Below are 23,520 nucleotides of genomic sequence, written 5' to 3'. Positions count from 1 at the left end.
TAGTATGCAGTATTGAGTGTGTGTAGGTTCTTCCGAAGAACACTTGATGTGTCTGTAGATCCATTAAGTGTGCATATCTCTGAGCATATTAAACTTCTGCTGCATGGAATCTGATCATATGCTTCAGCACGTTCAGACGGATGATCCAGACCAATCAAATTACCCAGAATCCCCTCTGACAAGATTCCCAAAAATGCTTTCAACAGGATTTGGGGGATCAGGTTATTCAGGATTAGAGCAGATTCGATTCGATTATGACATCAGAAGATATTTACTGTGAGATTAAAGGGCCTGAGGATCACACACACAAACAAACAAACACATTCTCTCACACACACACGCACACACACATACACACACAAACAAACACACACACACACACACACACACACAAAAACACATACACATCCTTTTACACACACACACACACACACACACACACACACCCTCTCACACACGTACACACACAAACACACACACGCACACAAAAAAACACATAAACATCCTTTTACACACACACACATGCACACACACATCCTCATACACACATGCACACACGCACACACACATCCTCATACACACACACGCACACACACAGAAACAAACACGTCCTCACACACACAGTCAACACACAGAAGGTGATGCTGGTGCATGTTAATGGGTGTGTCTGTCTCATGTCAGTGTGTGTGTGCGTGGGTGTGTCTGTCTCATGTCAGTGTGTGTGTGCGTGGGTGTGTCTGTCTCATGTCAGTGTGTGTGCACGTGGGTGTGTCTGTCTCATGTCAGTGTGTGTGTGCGTGGGTGTGTCTGTCTCATGTCAGTGTGTGTGCGTGGGTGTGTCTGTCTCATGTCAGTGTGTGTGTGCGTGGGTGTGTCTGTCTCATGTCAGTGTGTGTGCGCGTGGGTGTGTCTGTCTCATGTCAGTGTGTGTGTGCGTGGGTGTGTCTGTCTCATGTCAGTGTGTGTGTGCGTGGGTGTGTCTGTCTCATGTCAGTGTGTGTGTGCGTGGGTGTGTCTGTCTCATGTCAGTGTGTGTGTGCGTGGGTGTGTCTGTCTCATGTCAGTGTGTGTGTGCGTGGGTGTGTCTGTCTCATGTCAGTGTGTGTGTGCGTGGGTGTGTCTGTCTCATGTCAGTGTGTGTGTGCGTGGGTGTGTCTGTCTCATGTCAGTGTGTGTGTGCGTGGGTGTGTCTGTCTCATGTCAGTGTGTGTGTGCGTGGGTGTGTCTGTCTCATGTCAGTGTGTGTGTGCGTGGGTGTGTCTGTCTCATGTCAGTGTGTGTGTGCGTGGGTGTGTCTGTCTCATGTCAGTGTGTGTGTGCGTGGGTGTGTCTGTCTCATGTCAGTGTGTGTGTGCGTGGGTGTGTCTGTCTCATGTCAGTGTGTGTGTGCGTGGGTGTGTCTGTCTCATGTGTGTGTGTGTGTGTGGGTGTGTCTGTCTCATGTCAGTGTGTGTGTGCGTGGGTGTGTCTGTCTCATGCCAGTGTGTGTGTGCGTGGGTGTGTCTGTCTCATGTCAGTGTGTGTGCGCGTGGGTGTGTCTGTCTCATGTCAGTGTGTGTGCGTGGGTGTGTCTGTCTCATGTCAGTGTGTGCGCGCGTGTCATGCGGGCTCTGTAATTGTCCTGTAATGATGTTTGTGCGTCTCGTCTCTCATGTGTGCTAACATGTTTATGCACACATGATCCCCCTCAAGTGCCATGTGATTTAGTGTCCGTATGTCATGTTTGTCTATAATGTATGCTGTCATGGAATTGTTTTATTTTACTGTCTTGCAGTAATGAGAATCTAATGAGAGAAATCATTATTCTAGCAAAACCTCTCAGAAGTCAAACACGCAGGTGCATTAACACTAATGAGATCCGGAGAGGGAGTTGTCATGACAGTAAAAATAATCTTACTGCTCCTGAAAACCGGCTTCATTTTCTATTTTCTCTGAGTGAAACGAAACGCGCAGTAAAGTGTTTCTTCTGTGTGTGTTTTCTAGGTTGGAATGGGTGGAAATCATCGAGCCGCGGACTCGAGAGCGCATGTACGCCAACCTGCTGACGGGCGAGTGCGTGTGGGACGCCCCGGCGGGTGTCCAGATCAAGTGCAGCGGGCAGGATCAGTGGTGGGAGCTCTTCGACTCCAAAACCTCCAGATTCTACTACTACAACGCTTCCACCCAGCGCACCGTCTGGCACCGCCCACACAGCTGTGACATCATCCCCCTCGCCAAACTCCAAACCCTCAAACAAAACACCAACACCACCCCGCCTCCGGTTGCCCCGACGACCAGCGCGTCTGCGGACAGCAGCCCCGCCCGCAGCGCCGTCAGCACCACATCATCCCAGGAGCAGGAGGAGAAAACGTCAGCCAGCGAGGAGGGAGAGAGGTGAGAGAGAACACAGTCGCCGAGGTCTCTCGCCCGAAAGCTCAGAGGTTACTCTTATATAGCTCAGGAGATTTGATGTTGTGAGTTGTGTCTCATTTCAGGATCAACTTTGCCTCAGATGTTTCTCCGTAATCTGGATTTGAGTCAATTTGATGAGAAATGTTGATATGGAGATCTTCACTAATATTGACTTTTGATTGCAGACGAGACGAATCTGAGCTCAGTTTGACACATTGTTGGTCTACATTTGGATGGCTCTCGCTAAATTAAACATGCATGTTATGTGCCAACTTTTACATTCAACACATTCATCATTGAATAATGCGCTCTGTTTCACATACTAGTTTTGTAAAAGTACACTATAAAACCTAACAGCGAACTTAACTAAATGTAAATATGTTCATTTTACGTCATTTAAAAAAAAGTTAGGTTCACTTAATAGAAAAATGCTTTGTTAACTCAATAGCTGAATATTACACAGAACTCGATCTGAATAAGTTTTTAGAACTGATATGTTATTTGAACTCCGCTGATTTAAGCTAGAGAAATTCATTTAATCAAGTAGCTTACACTCACAAATTAATGGTTTGATTTACTCGATGTAAACAAGTTAATTTAAAGGGATACGTCACCCAAAAAAGAAAATTCTGTCATCATTTACTCTCCTTCGAGTTGTTCCAAATCTGTATAAATGTCTTTGTTGTGATGAACGCAGAGAAAGATATTTGGAAGAATGCTTATAAGCAAACAGATCTCGCCCCCCATTGACTCACATAGTAGGAAAAACTACTTTATCATTTTGTTTTGTTCTGTTGAACACAAAAGAAGATATTTTGAAGAATGTAGGAGAGCAAACAATTCTGGGGCACTTTTGACTGCCATTGTATTTTTTCCTACTATGGGAGTCAATGGGTGTTGAGATCTGTTTGGTTGTGAGCATTCTTCCAAATATCTTTCTCTGCGTTCATCAGAACAAAGACATTTATACACATTTGGAACAACTCCAAGGTGAGTACATGATGACAGAATTTACATTTTAGGGTGAAGTGTCCCTTTAACATGATTGATTGAGAGGCATTTCCAGTTCCCATCATGCTTTGCGTAAGACTGCATTTAGGCAGTAAATTTGGAAATGTAGTGTTATTAAATGTGTTGTTTAGTAAAGATAAAGACTTGTTTGTGTTTATTGTTCATTTATCTTTGAAATTTTAGAAGAGTTTGTTATATATTTGAGTTTTGGGGTTACCATTGTTCAGAAGAGTGGTACATGTGCTTAGGCTGTGGGAGGTTACATCATTCAATGAGATATCTCTCATCTTATTTGCTCATTGTGTTTTAACTTACATGCATGAAGTCTATTTTTATTTTATTTATGACAACAGAAAAGCAGTAATAGGACTAATAAATATTGAGTTTAGTTAACATAAAATTACAGGTATAATTTAGTGGTTTCAACTTAATTCATTTAAGTATAAATTTGAGTTAGAAAAAGTAAGGAATACTTTAGGAGGTTAAAGTTAAAATGTACTTATTGATGTTTTGTTACACTTACTCAATTGAATAAAGGCAACGAGTTTGCACAATTCAATTAAGTAAAGTAAACAAATTAGTTTTTACAGTGCAGGTTTAAGAACACAGCTGGTCTTTCTAAAGGACACACTGATGGCCTGAGGTTTAATATCTCTGGATCTTTAAAAATGTTGTCGGACATTAATGAATGAAATGAAGTGAATCGCTGGAGAATACAGCAGCCATCAGCGCTTAGAATTCAAACAGTGTCAGTCTCATCCCACAGGGAGCACGGCAGAGAGAAAAAGAGATTTCGTGTGACAGAGGAGGAGGAGGCACAGAATGTGTAAATTGATTTGAAGGTCGGATATCCATGAATAATTAATATCCAGAGGAACACACAGCTCACTTTGTAGTGGGACTCTTTCTCGGGAGAGAGAGAGAGAGATTGGAGTTTTAATCCGGCTACTAAAGAAACACACACACTGTTGGCGGTGTGATTCAGTCCGGTCATGGGGATGTTTCAGGAGGTCGTGATGGCCAAGAGCTTAATTGATTTTACACACTTCTCTTTCTTTACCTTTCAGAGGGCTTTCCAAAAAACTCACAGACCTCTTACATCTTCCTGAAGGAGTTGTTTTTTTTAACTAACAATGACATTTTTCGGTAGAATTTGCTTCGTGCTGACACATCAAAGCTGTGATATTACAGTATGTGATCAGACTTACAGTTTCCAAACTTCACAACTAATATCTCAATTAAAACAAATTTTTATAAATTTAGACTTTAAAAAATGACGTTATGTCTACATAAACCACCACAGTGTCAAATAAGGCTGCAAGATATTGAAGAAAAATGTGATCACTTGGTAAATAATGCAGTATTTGATAATGCATAGAATTTATAAATCCACTTAAATGATATTAGGATATATTTTTAGAGATCATTCCAAATGTTCATTTAATTAATGTTAATGTATTTCAGTCCAGTGTCTGTTGAATTTCAACAAAACCAAACCTCAGGAGTGACATAAAGTCATCCAACAGCAATGTGAAAGAACGACAGCATGACAAATGAAGAAATTAACATGAAAAAATATTTTCATTTCCAAAACACATGTAGAAATATGACTGTTGTATTGCTTGAAAGTGAATCTGAACTTGTTTTCTTGTATTTGAGTTCTGAAAAAATACAGAGCGTCTTTTCTGTTATTTTCACCTTTTTCTCCAGTTTTCATTTTCTGCAAATAAATGCAAACAGAAACAATATTTTGATTTGCAATTTGGGAGAAATATTGTTAGTAGCTCACAGAATGAAACGAAAACGCTAATTTTACCTGAACACATACCAATAAATATAGTAAATTCAGAAAAACTGGAAATTATAATGAATTTTTCCATATTTTTGAATGATTAAAAGACATTTGCAATAATTAAACCGTGAAGCCCTATTATCAAATAATTATTTGAAAAGAAAAATGTCTGTTTTACTAAATCCGTGTATGTTTTCTCTTCTCTTGTTCAGGTTCAGATGGGGCACAGGGACCAGAGAGCGGATGCTCATCAAGGTGTCCGAACGGGAGCCCAGTTTCCTGACACAGGGTAACGGTTATTCCTGTTCGTCTCCGCGCTCCAGGCGATCGTCCAGCAACGCCCCTTCAGACCCTGAAGCCACGCCCCATTCCCTATCCGACCGCCCCCAATCGCAATCACCATTCCTAAAGAGGGCAGAGTTGGCCGGCACTCAGCGCCGTTGCTCGGGGGATTCCCAGCCTTCGTCTCCTCGCTACGCTTACGAGCCTCCTCTCTACGAAGAACCGCCCTCGGAATACCTATCGCCGCCTATTTATGAGGAACCGCCTACTGACATGCTCTGCGATCCAGCCTTTTATGGCGCCGATAGGTCGCCGGTTCGGAAACCAAGCCTGTACCACTCCCCCAAACAAAGCCCGTCCCCTTACGGTCAACTGGTTTTGACGAGACAGCGCAGCTCGACGCCCGAGAAGACAGGCGATCGAGATTACGGCTCAAGCGGGCGTGACTATAGCTCTGCGGGGCGGGACTATAGCGCCAGCGGGCGGGATTACAGCTCATCTGTGAGGGACTACGGCTCCGGTGGGCGGGATTATAACTCCAGCGGGCGGGAGTACAGCGTGGCAGGGCGGGAATATGTAAAGCAGCTGGTCTACGTGGAGCAGTCCGGCTCCTCCCCTCGGTTTAGGACCACAGAGCGTCTGCTGAGTTACGGGTCCACCAGTTCAAACAGCCTGTCGGCGGGAATATCGTACGGCGGCTCCTTCACGCTGCAGCACAGTCACGATCTCAACGGCGGCAATCGAAAGCGGAAGAACCGCAAGCCGTCACTTCCGGGTGGTGAAGGGGAGTGCGTGGGATCCGGGCTCGGGGGGATGATAACTCAAGCCCGATTGGCCTGGGAAGCTCAACAGCTGTTACATCAGCGAGGGGGCGTGTCCTGCGATCAGGGAGGGAAGGATGGGTATGAAAGCGACGGGGCCACGCCCCTCCCTCTGCCCGGGCAGGTCGTGCGGGCGTTTAGTGAAGACGAGGCCCTGGCGCAATCGGACGGCCACTGGAAACGTGCCACACTGGACCGACTGGCGTTTCCACAGACGCTGCTAGAAAAGAGTTTGTCTGTGCAAACCAACCTGGCGTCTCCTGAACCGTACCTTCATCCCTCACAGGTAATGAACATGAGACCCAAAACATCCAGCGGTTCACTGCAGACGTCAATGACGTGTTGAGAATACCTTAGCAACTACATAGCAACATCTTGGTAACCACAAGTTACTTCAGAAATCTATTTTTGGAATCTGGTGTTGTAATGCATTGCTGGTTTTTTAAATACTGTGGTAAATAAACAAGACGAGGAGGTATATTTTACAGTACCACTGTCATACTTTCTTAAGGGTGTAAAGATGTTTAAAGTTCAGTCTGCTGTTCAGAGCATCCAAACGTGAGAATAAACGCATAACAGAGCTGACATGCTGGAGAACTCTGTGTTTAGACTGAGATCTCAATCCATTTCCAGCTTCACAGTCGTGTGTGGACATTCACACAGAGACACGCCCTGCTGTTAGCGTATGAATATTTCATCATTTAAGAGTCTTTGCACTTATGTAAGTCATGTCAGGAACCCTGTACCCACAATCCCTTCATCACACAACATGAGTCGATGTGAGTCTACGCACACACACGAACGTACAGCATTTACTCAACATTTGTGTGCATAAATCTCACCAAAATAAGTTGTATAGATAATCAAAATTGACCCTCAAATCTAAAGAAAAGGTATAGAAAGAGCAATGTTGTGTTGTTGCAACATTATTGACATGACAATCGCAGAAATACATTAATATTTATTATTTATATATAAAAAAATACACTATCAATAACAAACATTTCATTTTAGCTAACAAAATGTATAAATACTTCTGTTTAAACGATATTTATCACGATTGTGTTTATGTGCATTACAGCGTTAAATATTTGGGGAACATCGACTCATCTGCTATTCCTTAAACTGTTATGTGCTTTATCATTTTATGGATTATTTATCATTTCGTTATTTTTTTTAATGTTACGATATAGTTTTGATTTATTTTATATTCGTTTTTGTTTCCTGTTAATAGTTTCAGTGCCTCAACTTATCCTAGATTTATTATTAACTCATTTTATTTTGGGGTTTTTTAGGCCTATGTTTGATTGATTTCCATGAACTTTACAGTTTTTAATACTTTTGTATATGTAAATATTTTATATAAAAAATATATTTTACATTTGATTAAAATCTTGACTCTTAGGCCTTAAAGGGACAGTTCACCCAAAAATGAAAATTCTGTCAGTTACTCACCCTCGATATGTTCCAAATCTGTATACATTGCTTTGTACTGATTTGAAAGATTCTTCTTTCTTGGCCACCGTTGACTACCATGGTATGAACATTTGCTTTATACATTTCTTTGTTTTGTTAAACACAAACGAAGATATTTCGAAGAATGTCGGAAAGCAAACCAACACTTCTGACTACCATTGTCATTTCCACTAGAAATGTATACAGATTTGTGACAACTGGAGGGCAGAATTTTTATTTTGGGGTGAACCGTCCCTTTAAGTCATAGATGTGGTTTTGAGATCTGTACTCTCTGCTGTTTGACAACAGCGTGTAATCTTTCTATTCTAAGTCTGAAGATCTCGGCGCGTGCTCTCAGTTCGAGGCGAGTCGGAACGCCCGGAACATGATGCCCAGCGCGAGCTGTGGCATTTTCCAGGAGTTCACGCTTCGCAAACCCTCCTCAGAGACGGACATCGAGAACTGGGCCTCCAAACACTTTAACAAGCACACGCAGGTACGCGCTCGCTCCTTTACCTGCGTTTAACATGGTACACGTCAACCCAGAATCGTGTCAAACTGCACGACCTCGTCTGTCCCGCAGGGTCTGTTCCGGAGAAAAGTGTCCATCGCTAACATGCTGGCCTGGAGCAGCGAGCCCATCAAGAAACCCATGATAGTGACCACGGACCGGACGGTCAAACGCGATGCCGTGGATCTCTTCAAACTCATCCAGACGTACATGGGCGACCGGCGAGGGAAAGTAGAGCCGCTGTCCGTGGCTCTGGAGGTGGTGGTGAGAGGATGGAGCTGTCAGGGTCTGAGGGATGAGCTCTTCATCCAGCTGTGTCGCCAGACCACTGAGAACTTCCGCTATGACAGTCTTCAGAGGGGCTGGGAGCTCATGGCCATCTGTTTGGCCTTCTTCCCCCCCACCCCTCGCTTTCACAACTACCTGGAGGGATACATCTACAGACACATGGACCCTCTGAACGACACCAAGGGTAAAAAAACACTTCCATCCAATGGCTACTAGAGTAAATATTCAGAGTTGTACGTTTTTATTAATCATACGTAATAAGACATTATTAAATTACACTTTATTAGAAACATTTTTTAAATGTAGAAAACTACCTGTATCGGTCATGAGAAGGGAAAAAGTCGTGTACGCAGCGTGACAAGAGAGAATATTACGGTTTTAACTAGGAAAATATAAAGTGATTTGTTAACTTGTCAGCCATTTAACAGGTACTAGTAGATGTGTTTCTTTCCCTGAAATCAGACTTAGTGTAAAGGTCTTTGTGTGTGTTTAAACAGTCTTTAAAGGGACAGTTCATCTAAAAATGAAAATGCTGTCATCATTTACTCACCCTCGGGTTGTTTCAAACCTGTACAAATGTCTTTGTTGCAATGAACACAGAGAAAGATATTTGGAAGAATTTGAGCAATTTTCATCCACTACCATAGTAGGAAACAAAATGTTGTATTTTTTGGTTCTGTTGAACACATAATGAGATATTTTGAAGAGTTCTGGGGCACCTTTGACCACCATTTAATTCTTCCTACTATGGCAGTCAATGATGTCCCGGAACTGAAAATGACTCACATTCTTCCAAATATCTTTCTCTGTGGTCATCGGAACAAAGTCATTTATACAGGTATGAAATGACATGAGCGTGAGTAAATGATGACAGAATTTTCTTTTTTGGATGAACTATCCCTTTAAAAAACGATACGGAGGATGAGAATATCAGTCCTGGACACTTCTTTCTTCCACTATTTCTTGATTTTTATAACACATGAATATTCTGTCGATACATTTTTTGTCATTTGAGAACATCTAGTAGAACACCCAATGTCACGGAATTGGCAGAAAGAACCCAATTGCAGGCAGCAGTGAAGGGGTTAACAAAACAAGACTTTATTACACAAAACAAAACCCTCGATGGGGGAAAACTGACAACAGGAAAACGGGACGAAGACTAACTTGCACTAAACTGAACTAAAACAACACTTGACAGAAACAGTACGACAGGAACAGGCAATACCGGAACACACTGGACGAGCAACAAGACAACTGAATACAGCACATAGCACACGCATACAGATACAATGACCGAACACAGGACAATGAAACATGAGGGTATTATATAGGGTAAGACAAACGAGGGATAACGACATGGGGCAGGTGTGGGTAATGAAACACTCAGGGAAGGATAACGAGGAAACGAGAGGAATGGGGTCAATGACAAGACACTGGAGAGAACGTACACCATTGTCAAATGGACAATAATATGTTTCTCTCCACACATAACCAAAGACTTTGTCATGGCTCTGCTACAGGACCAAGAAAAACATGACTAAGGAAGCAGAATGACGAACCCCTTAAGAACCATCCAGTGGCTCACAGGGGTAACTAGACAGCAGTGCAGACAGAGATCAATAGACAAAACCAGACAACATACAAGTGGGAGACATGACAACAAACACAGGACTGGGGTGGACAAAGAAAACAAACATGGGAGGGGGGTGGGCAAACAAGGGCCCATAGGGGGCAGTCCATGGGGGGGGGAAAGTCCAAGTCCCCGGCTGCGCTCGAGGGCGCGAGTCCTGGGGGATTAGGATAAGTCCTGGGAGGGAAGTCCCCTGGGAGTCTGGGACCCGGCTGGAAGGCCGGCTGGACAGGGCTTGACGCCGGCTGGAAGGCCGGCTGGACAGGGCTTGACGCCGGCTGGAAGGCCGGCTGGACAGGGCTTGACGCCGGCTGGAAGGCCGGCTGGACAGGGCTTGACGCCGGCTGGAAGGCCGGCTGGACAGGGCTTGACGCCGGCTGGAAGGCCGGCTGGACAGGGCTTGACGCCGGCTGGAAGGCCGGCTGGACAGGGCTTGACGCCGGCTGGAAGGCCGGCTGGACAGGGCTTGACGCCGGCTGGAAGGCCGGCTGGAAGGCCGGCTGGATGGCCGGCTGGGACGCCGGCTGGATGGCCGGCTGGGACGCCGGCTGGATGGCCGCCGGCTGGATGGCGCCGGCTGGATGGCTGACGCCGGCTGGATCCGGCTGGACGCCGGCTGGACCGGCTGGACGACTGGACGCCGGCTGGATCCCGGACTGGACGCCGGCTGGATCCCGGACTGGACGCCGGCTGGATCACCGACTGGAGCCGGCTGGATCACCGACTGGACGCCGGCTGGATCACCGACTGGACGCCGGCTGGATCACCGGACTGGACCCGGCTGCACCGGACTTGGACGCCGGCTGCACCGGACTGGACGACCGGCTCGGATCTCTGGTTGCACCGGACTGGACGCCGGCTGCACCGGAGTGGTGGCCGGCTGCACTGGACAGCACGTTCCCCCGTGAGTCCTTCCTCCTTCTTCCGCACCCCGGTCTGCAGCCATCTTTGGCGACCCGTGGGGACCGGAGGTATTCAGCGTTGGGGGAACCCCAGACGTCATCCCCGAGTCCTTCTTCCCCACTCGCCACGTCGCCGCCAGGGAACCGGGAACCGTGGAGCTCCAGCCAGAGGGTACTGAGTCCCCCCGGGCAGCGGCAGCCAGGACGAAACCCCCCGGGACGCTCGACCGTGGAGCGGAAGTTCCAAATGAACCCACTCCCGATCATCCCGGTTGGCCACGTACCTGACCATATCCGCAGAACCCGAGAGGAGCCAGCAGCCTCTTCTCCGACGGTGTGAGGCGCCGGGTGAGGCAGCAGTTGAAGATTGCTTCAACTCCGCATCACTGAACCCGGTCGCCTCTGCCACCGCCGAGAATGCTCTGGCGAACTCCGGTCCCCATAATTCCCCTGCGGAACCCCAGTAGCAAGTGGCTCAGGCGGATCGGGGAGACGACGCCTTGCCTCCTTGGGAGCCGCCTGCTGGGTTCGATTGGTTCGGTCATTCTGTCAGGGAATTGGCAGAAAGAACCCAATTGCAGGCAGCAGTGAAGGGGTTAACAAAACAAGACTTTATTAACAAAAAACAAAACCCGATGGGGGAAAACTGAAACAGGAAAACGGGACGAAGACTAACTTGCACTAAACTGAACTAAAACAACACTTGACATAAACTAAACTCAAACACTTACTATGACTTGAAACAGCACGACAGGAACAGGCAATACCGGAACACACTGGACGAGCAACAAGACAACTGAATACAGCACATAGCACACGCATACAGATACAATGACCGAACACAGGACAATGAAACAAGAGGGTATATATAGGGAAGACAAACGAGGGATAACGACATGGGGCAGGTGTGGGTAATGAAACACTCAGGGAAGGATAACGAGGAAACGAGAGGAATGGGGTCAATGACAAGACACTGGAGAGAACGTACACCATTGTCAAATGGACAATAATATGTTTCTCTCCACACATAACCAAAGACTTTGTCATGGCTCTGCTACAGGACCAAGAAAAACATGACTAAGGAAGCAGAGCCATGACACCCAATTGGTTTTTTTTCCAGAATATTTTAATTTTACTCACATACAATGCACTCAAACAAATTGGGACTTGTCAAGGTTATGAGAATTTTATCAGAAAAGCAAAAATACAGAAATAATTCATTCCTATATCAAAATTAAGTTTTACACAATTATCTTTATTACGATCATTTTTTGTGTTACCAAATTGTATGTTTTATCATTCGAATCTTTACTGGCATGATGTTTCAGTGGTCTCGTGAGAATGACCCGTTTGTGTTTTCTCTTACAGGAGTGGCGATAAGCAGCTATGCAAAATACTGTTACCGTAAACTCCAGAAATCAGCGCTCACCGGTGCCAAAAAGGTTTGTCCTTCTCTTACTTTCTGGTGTAATGGATTGTTTAGCACGTTCTGTAGAAGACTCAGCGTCATGCATATGCCGATTGGTCGTGTGAAAAATACTTTCACTTTACTTCGGATGCCAGTCGCCTCAGGAGAGTTCAGTGAGTCACTGAAACTGTAATCCCATAATGCATTGCTTAGTGAGAAAAACTCATCCAAGATAGAAGAAAGACAAATCACACAAGAGATCCCTTTTTAAGGTCCCCGTGGACCGTAAGTACTTCCGTATTTTGACGCATTTCCGAGTGAAATTGAATTTTGAATGAGAAAAATAGTGGGCGTGGCTTTTGTCTTTCTCTGCGATTTGATTGGATGTATAAAAACATTTTAAAAATGAAACTGGCAGCAGACTGACAGTTGAAGGAGAGGAGTTAACGGATGCTCCGCCCATGCCGTCTAACATACGTCATTTAAGATGGATAGTCATTACAGGAAGGAAGTGCCTTTTCAGATTTTAACTGAAGATTATGAGGACACACGAATTTTAAAAAGAGAACGACTCACATTGATCAACTATTAACAATAAACGCTGCAATATTTCATGAAAAAATAGGCATCCTTATTTTTAATTTCACCGGGACTTTAAGATCTCAATTATTCCTCCTGGACATCAATGAGATTAAATGGAGAGCGACTGGAGAGTTTTGTTCAAATCTCATCTGCGTCTCAGAGAAGAGCTGTCAACAGCGTGTCAAACTGAGCTCAGATTTGTCACTATTATTGAAGATCTCAGTATGAACTCAAACATTTCTTTTCTTTCTCAAATTCAGATTATTTTACTTCTACAATCTACATTCATTTTACACCTCCAGACTGTGTTTCACGTCTCATTTGTTCCTGTTTTAGCCGTTTTAGGAGAAACATCTAAGACTAAGTTGATAAAACACGAGCAACGTGTAAAGCTAGAGAAGGTTTTCTATGATTTACGAGCGAGTCTTTCAGATGAGTTCCAGATTTCACGAGGTTTTTGGAGGAAAGCCACGTTCTTGTTCAGCACACAAACACAGTTTTGTTTGACCTCGTCGGGTTGCCAAGTGTTCACCAGATAATCCCCCCTCTGTGTCTGAAGGGTCTGAACAAGCCGTCGCTGGAGGAGATCGCCCACGCTCGGAACGCCATCTTCAGGCTCTCCATGTTCGGCTCGTCTCTGGAGGAGGTGATGGCCATGCAGAAGGAGCGTTACCCCGACCGACAGTTGCCATGGGTACAGACGCGGCTCTCTGAAGAAGTTCTTGGCTTGAACGGTGATCAGACTGAAGGAATCTTCAGGTCAGATGTGCTTCATCAACACTTTTCATCGCTCCAGTGTGAGAGCGAGTCTGTATTTGAATATTGATTACTCGTATTAGGACGCAGATTTCTTTACACAGCAGATTATTCTAGAACAACAGCTACAGATAAACAGCAGAAACTCTATCAGTGTTCGATCCAGCGATTCCTCATTATCATAAGACCACCAGAACGCCTTTGTCCGGTGAGTTAAGAGCCAAGACTAATGCGATGAGACTGTCACTGAGTCCAAAGTTCAGCTTTGCCAAGCGAGTCCGATAAACACCCGGACATCAGGAATATTTTCATCGTTAGAATTTAAACTCTGGGTTTATGTCTTGAGTCACATGACTACAGTATTGAATTGAAACTCATTGAACAAAAACAAAGCTGGTATGATAAAAGCGACGCGGCGGAGGGATACGTTAAACATGAAAGTGGTTCCGGTCAAGATGCCTCACAGTACCCGCATCATTGATGGTGTTATCAGGATAACAGACCTGAAGTGTCACAACTGACCAATCAGAATCGAGTATTCCAGAGTAATACCACAGGCTGGTGATGTGTGTTTGTTTGTTTGTTTGTTTGTTTTTCAGAGTGCCGGGAGATATCGATGAAGTAAACGCACTGAAACTACAGGTGGATCAATGGAAGGTGCCGACAGGCCTCGAGGATCCGCATATTCCAGGTCTGTGTACATTAATAATATGGAGTGCCACAGAGATGACCTATTTTTCTGTTTTAACCCTCGGAAGCGAGTTAGCATTTTAGGACTTCCGGTTCCATCGCCCCTATGGGTTTTTGGTAAATCGCCTTATGTCGATAAGGTCTGTGGTTAACAAAACCTCTAAATATTTTCACGTTTTAATCTATTAGGCTTGTGATTGTTTAAACCTTTATTGTGTCTTTGAAACGGCGGTTGCTAACAAGTTGCTAAAATCGACTACTTCCGTTGGCGGGGACGTTAGACGTCATCGCGCATATAAATCTCACAAATAATGCAGGAAACACGTTTTTAATAAAGTTTGAGAATGTTGTCGGAGGCTTCGCGGTGGTGACGTTGATATCGAGCGCTCTTAATTCTTCTCTTCATTGTCTAATAATAACTGTTGCTTTAAGGTATGAGGTATGAGATAGGTCAAATGACTCAAAACTCCCTCTTATAAAATAAAAAACTGCACCAGCTGGACCTTGACAGAGGTAATATCCATTATATTGTTTAACATTCTCTGTGTTAAAGGTACGGAAGACCTACAGTATCATTTCATACAGTCCTGTGACCACGATCATATTGAGACAGTTTTGCTATTGCAATGCCATGAAATTGATAATATTGTTACATCCCTAGTATTTAGGCTTCAAAAATAGCAAATATTTTGTTAATCTGTAAATATTATCTGGATAGACAAAACGTGTAAACATCATGATCATTTGTTAATCGCAGATCTTATTTTTGCAATCTTTCAAAAGCCTATGGGATAATGCATAGGCTTTCAGTCGAGGGAAACCGCGCGGTGCTAACTTCCGGGTTGGCCTACAAAAATCCATCATGTCTGAGGTACTGGATGATGACAAACATTCTTTAAGTGCTGAATATCTATATTATTACTGACAGTGAACAATGACAGTAAACCTGAGACATAACACTTTACTCAATAAATCATAACATGTTTTTGTCACCACCAGGGCCGGCCCAAGCCTTTACGGGGCCCTAAGCAGAATTTTATTTGGGGGTCCCCCTGTACCCCCAATACAATCGATTATTGTCAGTATTTGATTATTTGGTACGCACACTTTAAATCTAACAAACACAATTCTATTAGTTGTAGATGTGTTTGGGATGCATGGATGTCATAAAAACAAAAACACATAAACTTTGCATTAAGTGTTTTGTGATTGTCAAAACATTTGATAATTTCATTACTGCCAATTGTAGGTGATCTGTCCCTTTAAATTTTGAGCACAGACCATACAAAGATTGTGGAATTTATTGTTCAATGCATTTAACTATTTGCAAAGATTTGATCTTAAAAATCATTTTTATTTTATTTTAACCACAAACTATAAACACCCTTTTAAAGCCACAAAGCCCTTGAGGATGATTTAATCTTTTTTATTTATTAATTTAGTGTATTTACTTGATAACCATTAAATTAATTTACAATATGCACACAATTATGCTTAACCTTGTCCCAAATAAAATGCTGAATTGACGGATAATTATAAATTACATGAATCACAAATTACATATTTTTCATCTAAATCAGCATTTTGTCGTTTGCTTCAGTGAATACTGTCGGATGTTCATCATTTCTATCGTTAAACACTAAACAGTTCTCAATTATTGAATGTTTTAGTCACTTACAGTATGTCGTGTGTTGCACAGCACTCTTTCAACTTTATGATTGAAGCGTCTTGCTGAACAGCTGAAGACGTGACGGTATAGCTCCGTCTTCTTTGATTTGATTGGTCACTGCTCGGCTCTGAAACCAGTAACTCCCGCCTCCTTTCATCTGATTGGCCACCTCACTTATTTTGCTATTGCAATGTTGGGTTTAGTCAGTAATTTCAAAAATTTTGACACAAACCACAGAAAAAATGAGTGTGTACGGCCAGTGTTCGAATTGTGTCAAGGCTCTTGGGGGTCCCCTAACCAGTCTTCAATAAAACAAACAGACGGAGCTGCCAGTACAAGTGTCAATCACATGATAGTTTGGATCATTGTAGTAATTTGACCACATTACACGCATAAATGTCCTTAACGTGTTGATAATCCATTAAAAGAGATCCACATGAGGTAGAAATTAAAAGACATATTTCTGTGTTTTTTGCAGTGACCATGCAATCGATCTTCCTGTTAATTTATTTATTTATTTTGCGTTGTAGCCTAGATTTTTTTAATAACATTTTCCCTAGGTTTGATGTCTTTCTTGCTGAGATTTCACTCATTGTAAAATCTCTTAAATTTATTTATAGCAATAAGAATGACAAGTTTTTCTAAACGTATGATAACATTTTCTTACTAATTGAAATTTTCCGGTCCTCTTATTTTCCTTATTTTTTTCTTGTCCTTTCATTCTTGTTCTTTATATTATTGTAATGCGGTGCTGTTCCCTTTTTTTGGAATATTAAAAAAAATCATTGGAGCCACTGAGGGAGAGGGTATGAGCGTTTTAAACGTGATTCATCTCCTGACAATGTAGATCAAGTACATGAAATAATCCATATGAACCAATGCAGAATAAGAAAAACGAATGTCATTCCTGTGGGCAAAAGTTCTCAGAAGCCTTCTCGTCAAAGTCGGAGCTCATGTTTGCAGAAGGGAGAGCAAAATAATCTCTGGGGAATGCAAAAGTTTTCTGAGGGAAAGAAAAATATTCTTGGGGAAACGCAAACGTTTTGCAAAGGAACTTACTGTTGGGAAGAGCAAAATATTTAAAATATTTTCACTCCCTTTCCTATTTTTCCACCACCTGTATGTCCCTTTAGTGGCTCAGTACTGCGTTGCATCTGTTTTGACAATGTGAGATAACATCGTACATAAAGAAATACTTGCACATCAAAATTATACTAGGCTAACTGTAAAGTTTTAAGATAAACGCTTTCAATATGACTTCAACATGACTTCATTGAACACTGTGTGGCGCGCTTGAGCATGCGTGGATTTTTCAGATAAAATTACATTTTAGTTTTATGAAATTTGTACACATAATGGACAAAAGTGTTTTGTTTTAGCATGATAATTTGTCAAAAAAATAATTTTGTGTTTTTAGTTGTCTAGTTTTAATGAAAAACCAGGGGACCCCCAAGTTCACTATTTTAGACCTTATGAGAGGTCCCTTAAGGCTTATGAGGGGTCCGGGACTGCCCCAGCCCCCCCTCAATTCGAACACTGTGTACGGCCCTATGTGAGAAAATGGATGTGTGTCCTGAATACAGGTATATCACAAAAAAAGCTGTAATTTCTTGTGCTCTTGGGGGCCCCCTAGTGGCGGCGAGGCCCTAAGAAGCCGCTTAGTTAGCTCATAGGGAGGGCCGGCTCTGGTCACCACCACACAAGCTAAAGCCAAGAAAAGTCAAGAAACTCATTTGACCTGTTATTCTAAAATAAATGCTGCCACACCCTCACACACACACACACAGTTGTTTGCGCAGCTATCTTTATGAAGACATACATTGATGCAATGCGATCTCTAGCCCGTCATCCTAACCATCAGAAGTACATGCCTGACCCTAACCCTGACCCTAAACCTGATTATAACCTAAACCCTAAAACCAAGTCTTCACCCTCAAACAGCCCTTTAAAGGGGTCTCTGGAAGTGAGGACCGGCCAAAATGTCCTCACTTTACTCTCCTTGTCCTCACACCGCTGGTCTACGCCTCAAACCGGTCCTCACAAATATAGATGTACAAGTACACACACACACACACCCTCACACACAAACTCACTTACACACCTTTACACACACATGCCAGCACACACCTGTAGCCTCAAGCTTTGTGCCACGTCCCATTTGTCTGGGAATATAAATCTCTCTCTCTCGTCACACGCACAGTGGGAGATCGAGAGCTCCCACAAGCCTTTTCACTATACTTTAACATCTTTTCATGTGTTTATATACACATCTGTGATAATGTCTGACTGTAAGTCTTTTAGAAACGATGTGATTTATAGAATTGCTTTTGCTTATTGATCAACCCATATTCACAAAGTGTGTTCCATTGAAGTGCTTTCTAGAAATCTGATTCCAGGTCAGAGCGTTACATTACCCGCTAACACACTTCTGACGCGCCGCTCTGAATCTCATGTCTGAATATCTCGGCACAGACAACCATCCAACGCTGTGCCAAGATTACTGTATAGAAGAAACAAAACTGGACTTAAAATTCGTGATGTGTTCATGTCATCGTGAGCTCCAAACAACAATTTGCATCAAAAATATACTACATTAGAATAAGAAGGAAAAAAATCATAATTAGGGCTGTCAAGTGATTACTCACAATTAATTGCTTCCCGAATTAAAGTTTGTGTTTACATAATATATGTCTGTGTACTGTACATATGAATTGTGCAATTATAAACATATACACGTACATGCACATATTTAAGGAAGAAAATAAAAATTAATAAACATTTATACAGTATATAATCGCAATTATTGGTAAATGTAAATAAATACATCTAAATATGTCCTAAATATATCTACATGTATGTGTATGTTTTTGTGTTTATAAATACATTTGAATATTCACAGTGCACAGACATATATTATATAAAGACAAACTTTAATTCGGGATGCCATTAATCGATTCACATGCAATTTACACCATCAATTCACAACACAGTTTTATGATTATCATCTGGTTTATCAGCATTTACATTAAAGTTTGCACATGTAAATATATGTTGTCATATTAAATTCTGCAAGCTCTGAACTTTGTTTCTCATTTCCCCTCAAAAAAAAGCTAAAGGGGACTCTGAAATTCTGTCATGTGCATGTAAAATACGTCTTGTAAGTCCGCTGTGACCACTTAACAGCACCGTAGAGTGTTGCTCTTTAGGAGGTTCAGCGATTATAATGTCTGATGCGTTGAAAATACCGTAAATGTTAACGTAAACAGCACAACATGACGCACATAATGTCACATCACACGCACACCTGAAGCGCTTCTGCAGACAGATAGAAACATCCATTTACAAATATCGATTTTATTCCATTATAATTGTCATGTGACTGAGCACGTGAGACGTGCATTTTCCGGGTTCGCAGGATTACAAACTCACTCATACACCGTGATTTGATGTTTGCCCGAATGCATGAGTTTCATCACCGAGGAGCCATGCAGATTTATTGTTACAGACGCCCTGGTGAGAAACAATTACCGTTCGAATAGAGCTAAAAAAAAGTGTTCAACAGAACAAACAAATGATAGTGGTTTTTCCTACTATGGTAGTCAATGATGTCTCTTAAATGTCAGCTGATAACATTTTTCCAAATATCTTTCTTTGTGTTTATCAGAACAAAGAAATGAATACAGGTTTGGAACGGCTGAATTTTCATTTTGAGCTATTTTTGTCCCACTCTTTTGTTGCATGATCAGAGACAAGCATCTTTGAACCTTTTTGCATCTCTTGTGCTGTCTAAACCCCAGGCAGCGTGTTCAGCTCCTGCAGATGAAGCTCAGTCATGTGATGATCTGAGATTAAATGGAGAGAAATGGACTTTCTGTACTTTTGTGGCTTTAGAAACGCTATGACCCTTTAATCACCTCTCTGTGTCTGTCTGTCTGTCTGTGTGTCTGTGTGTGTGCAGCGTCTCTGTTGAAGTTGTGGTACAGAGAGCTGGAGGAGCCTGTGATTCCTCATGAGTTTTATGAGGAGTGTGTCATGAATTATGATAATCCATCTGCTGCTGTAAACGTCGTTCTCAATCTCCCTCACATCAACAAACTGGTGCTCTGCTACCTCATCCGCTTCCTACAGGTCTGTCTGCCTGCCTGCCTTTCAAATCATATGTCTGTCTGTCCGCATGTCTGTCTGTCTCTTCACCTATCTGTGTCCACCTGTCTATCTCTCCGCATGTCTGTCTCTTCACCTGTCTGTCTGTCCACCTGTCTATCTCTCCGCATGTCTGTCTCTTCACCTGTCTGTCTGTCCACCTGTCTCTCTGTCTCTTCACCTGTCTGTCTGTCCACCTGTCTGTCTGTCCGCATGTCTGTCTGTCCACCTGTTTCTTCACCTGGCTCTCCGTCCGCATGTCTGTCTCTTCACCTGTCTCTCTGTCTGTCCACCTGTCTCTCTGTCTCTTCACTTGTCTGTCTGTCCACTTGTCTGTCCACTTGTCTGTCAGTCCACCTGTCTCTCTGTCTCTTCACCTGTCTGTCTGTCCACCTGTCTATCTGTCCGCATGTCTGTCTGTCTGTCCACCTGGCTCTCCGTCCGCATGTCTGTCTGTCCACCTGTCTCTTCGCCTGTCTGTCTGTCTGTCAGGTCGTCTGTCTATCTGTTCATCTGTCTGTCAGCTCACCTGTCTTTGTTTTCTTTCTTGGTGAAGTGTGTCTTAGTGGTTGAACTAGTAAGAACCCTTATCCAAACACATATTTTCTGTCAGATTCTGGTTTATCTCTCTAGTTCATCATCCTTTCATTTTGTGATCTTTTTTATGTTGATGTGTTAAAAGATTTCCTCGTTTTATCTTCACAGGTATTTGCTCAAGCGTCCAGCGTGGCTCTGACCAAGATGGACGTCAGTAATCTGGCGATGGTGATGGCTCCAAACTGTCTGCGCTGTCAATCCGACGACCCGCGTGTCATTTTCGAGAACACGCGGAAAGAAATGAGCTTCGTCCGCGTGCTTATCCAACACCTCGATACCAGCTTCATGGACGGGGTGCTATAGCCAACACAAACACACACACCCTAACAGACGTTCACAATCACATCCAACCATCAATTTTCCCATGAAAGGAACCACCTGCCCGAACATGATTTGCTCTGAAAACAACCTGAATCTACACAACACACACCCTTCAGCAAACAGTATTCATGTCTTGTTTTCCAAAACATTGAAACCGTTTTACGCTAATAACAACGTTCTCAGAGAGTTGAGTTTAAGACTACATTAAGTTTGTTTCTTAACCGATTGTCCGATGTTTCTTTTCTCATTCGAGGGATAAATGCTAATGCATTTCTGTGAGTTTTATGATTAACATACATTTGCTTAAAGCTCTTTTTATGTTCCACAGTTTTCTTTCTCAAGTTCATGTGATGTTCTTGTTTTAATAGTGTTTGCACAGGACTGAGAAACAAGACAAATTGTGCAATACGCACAATCGACTTTAACAAACTCACTAAAATCATTTTAAGCGAACAAACGTTGAATCCTCGATGCTTTCTGAATGTTTGTGAACAGATGTCCTCACATGCTTTGGTTTTTAGCATGCATGTTTGTTTCTGTCTTTTAACTCGACTGACTTTTAGAACTTTCTGTGGTTTTATATGATATGTTATTTATTTGAATAAGGGTTTGAAAGTACTGTACTGCCTTTTTAATAGAACACATAAATCGTGCGCGCGCGTGTTCACATCTCACCGGTCACGTTCACTTCTTATTCTTTCATAGGTTTATTGTGTACGGTGTCTCACTGGAATGGCACAAACAACACAAACTCCCTCAGAGCAAACTACCTACATCACAGGTGAAGTGTGTCATTTATTCGTTTTTTAAGTGGAACAAGATTTGTCTATTTTCGGAAGAGAAAGGAATGATTGCCAGGATTGTAAGTGGGATGATGTGTGGTTGACTTGGCATCGGGTTTTGGTTGCTAGTGTTCAGACTGATTGAAGTTTTGCTTTTCCAAACGTGTTCCTTCTGTTTAACGGGGAAGGACGAACAGGTCGTCCCACATGTTTTAACACCCAAAACAGTACACAATTCACCTTTAGATCTACATGCACATGACCACACACAGATTTGGTTTGGTGCTTGAAATGATCTATACCACACTGCCAAACACAAAACATTGAAACTCTGCGGTCATTCCTGCCTTGTGAATTAGAGAGAAACAACTGAGACGGAGATGAGAATGTAATGAGGGCAACAGTAATGAGAGACGAAGTGACTGCGATGAAGTTGATAAATGTCCAAATCATGCGTGAGAAAATGAAGTCTGGTTTTATTTCATTTTTTCTCATTGCTCTTGTCTGGATGAGATCCTTTCTATCATATTATGGACCGTTGAAGGATTATTACAATGATGATTGTAGTTAAATAACGCAGCTACACATCATGTTATTTCATTTTACGGTAAAGTACACTATTACATTTCTATATATTATATAATGGTCATAAATTAAGCTTCATTCTCATTTGGTTTTAAATATCTGGCTTTGGAATAGAATACGTTCTGGACGGGTTCTTCTTGGTGGTCTTTATGTGATATCTCAGTGTTTGGCTTCTTCACGTCAGCACACACACGTATCACGGCCATGAATTCATGACCTCATATGTACAGAACAATATGAAAATACAAATAATGAAGCTAAAATAAAAGAAATGACAACGAAGTTCCTACAGCAGGAGAGTTTAGTATTCACACATTTAGAGACGGTAAGGTTTTCCTCTAAAAACTCATTCGTTCGCATATTTTGGGGGGGGAAACAGTTTAAAGAAGTGAAATATGATGGTGAGTAATCAAAATGGAATAAAAGTTACAAATATGTGATGTTTGGGACCACTGTGACCAACTGTCTGAGATCAGCACACACACACACAATGACAGCTCAATCAACACAAACAGGATTATGGGTAAATGTGATGTATGCTGGTATGTTTGTCACGGGTCTGATCTCATGGTTTTACTGTATTTATGAAGTCATGTTAATAAAAGCCCCTCCCTTTTTTGTTCTGTGGTCAAAGGTTATTCTGGACCTTACAGACATTGTGTATTAAACAGTTCAAAGAATTCATTGACTTTCTTGTTGTATTTTGTAGTGCTTTCTTCATACACATACACACACAATTATTAATACACACGTCTTTAAAATCATACTAACATTTATCAATGATTTTATATTCAAATTCATTATAAAAAAAATTACATGACAAATCAAGATGACCAAAAAAAAACTACATGTACGGCATGAAAACAGAAAAACACATGCATATAAATTTAAAAACAAAGAT

At 42.5% G+C, this 23,520-nt stretch overlaps 2 protein-coding genes across 4 annotated transcripts in view; one reads left to right on the top strand and one right to left on the bottom strand.

Annotated features, from left to right (window-relative positions):
- arhgap39 (Rho GTPase activating protein 39) overlaps nt 1-23,331 on the top strand; it is a 35,999-nt gene extending 12,668 nt beyond the window's left edge. Inside the window, exons 2-10 of one of the 3 annotated variants that reach the window (XM_057352024.1) lie at nt 1,984-2,373; nt 5,407-6,583; nt 8,084-8,248; nt 8,336-8,735; nt 12,455-12,528; nt 13,636-13,835; nt 14,432-14,523; nt 20,150-20,319; nt 21,040-23,331. In XM_057352024.1, coding sequence (XP_057208007.1) covers nt 1,984-2,373; nt 5,407-6,583; nt 8,084-8,248; nt 8,336-8,735; nt 12,455-12,528; nt 13,636-13,835; nt 14,432-14,523; nt 20,150-20,319; nt 21,040-21,234 — 2,863 coding nt within the window. In that variant the 3' untranslated portion in view covers nt 21,235-23,331. The remainder of the gene's footprint in view (nt 1-1,983; nt 2,374-5,406; nt 6,584-8,083; nt 8,249-8,335; nt 8,736-12,454; nt 12,529-13,635; nt 13,836-14,431; nt 14,524-20,149; nt 20,320-21,039) is intronic. The other 2 variants (XM_057352026.1, XM_057352025.1) reach the window with 2 other exon arrangements.
- lg15h8orf82 (linkage group 15 C8orf82 homolog) overlaps nt 1-23,520 on the bottom strand; it is a 39,838-nt gene that overhangs the window by 16,103 nt on the left and 215 nt on the right. The window lies entirely within an intron of this gene.

This window comes from Triplophysa rosa, linkage group LG15 (genome assembly GCF_024868665.1).
Source record: "Triplophysa rosa linkage group LG15, Trosa_1v2, whole genome shotgun sequence".
NCBI classification, from domain to species: Eukaryota; Metazoa; Chordata; class Actinopteri; order Cypriniformes; family Nemacheilidae; genus Triplophysa; species Triplophysa rosa.
This window is presented reverse-complemented; position numbering and strand designations above follow the sequence as displayed.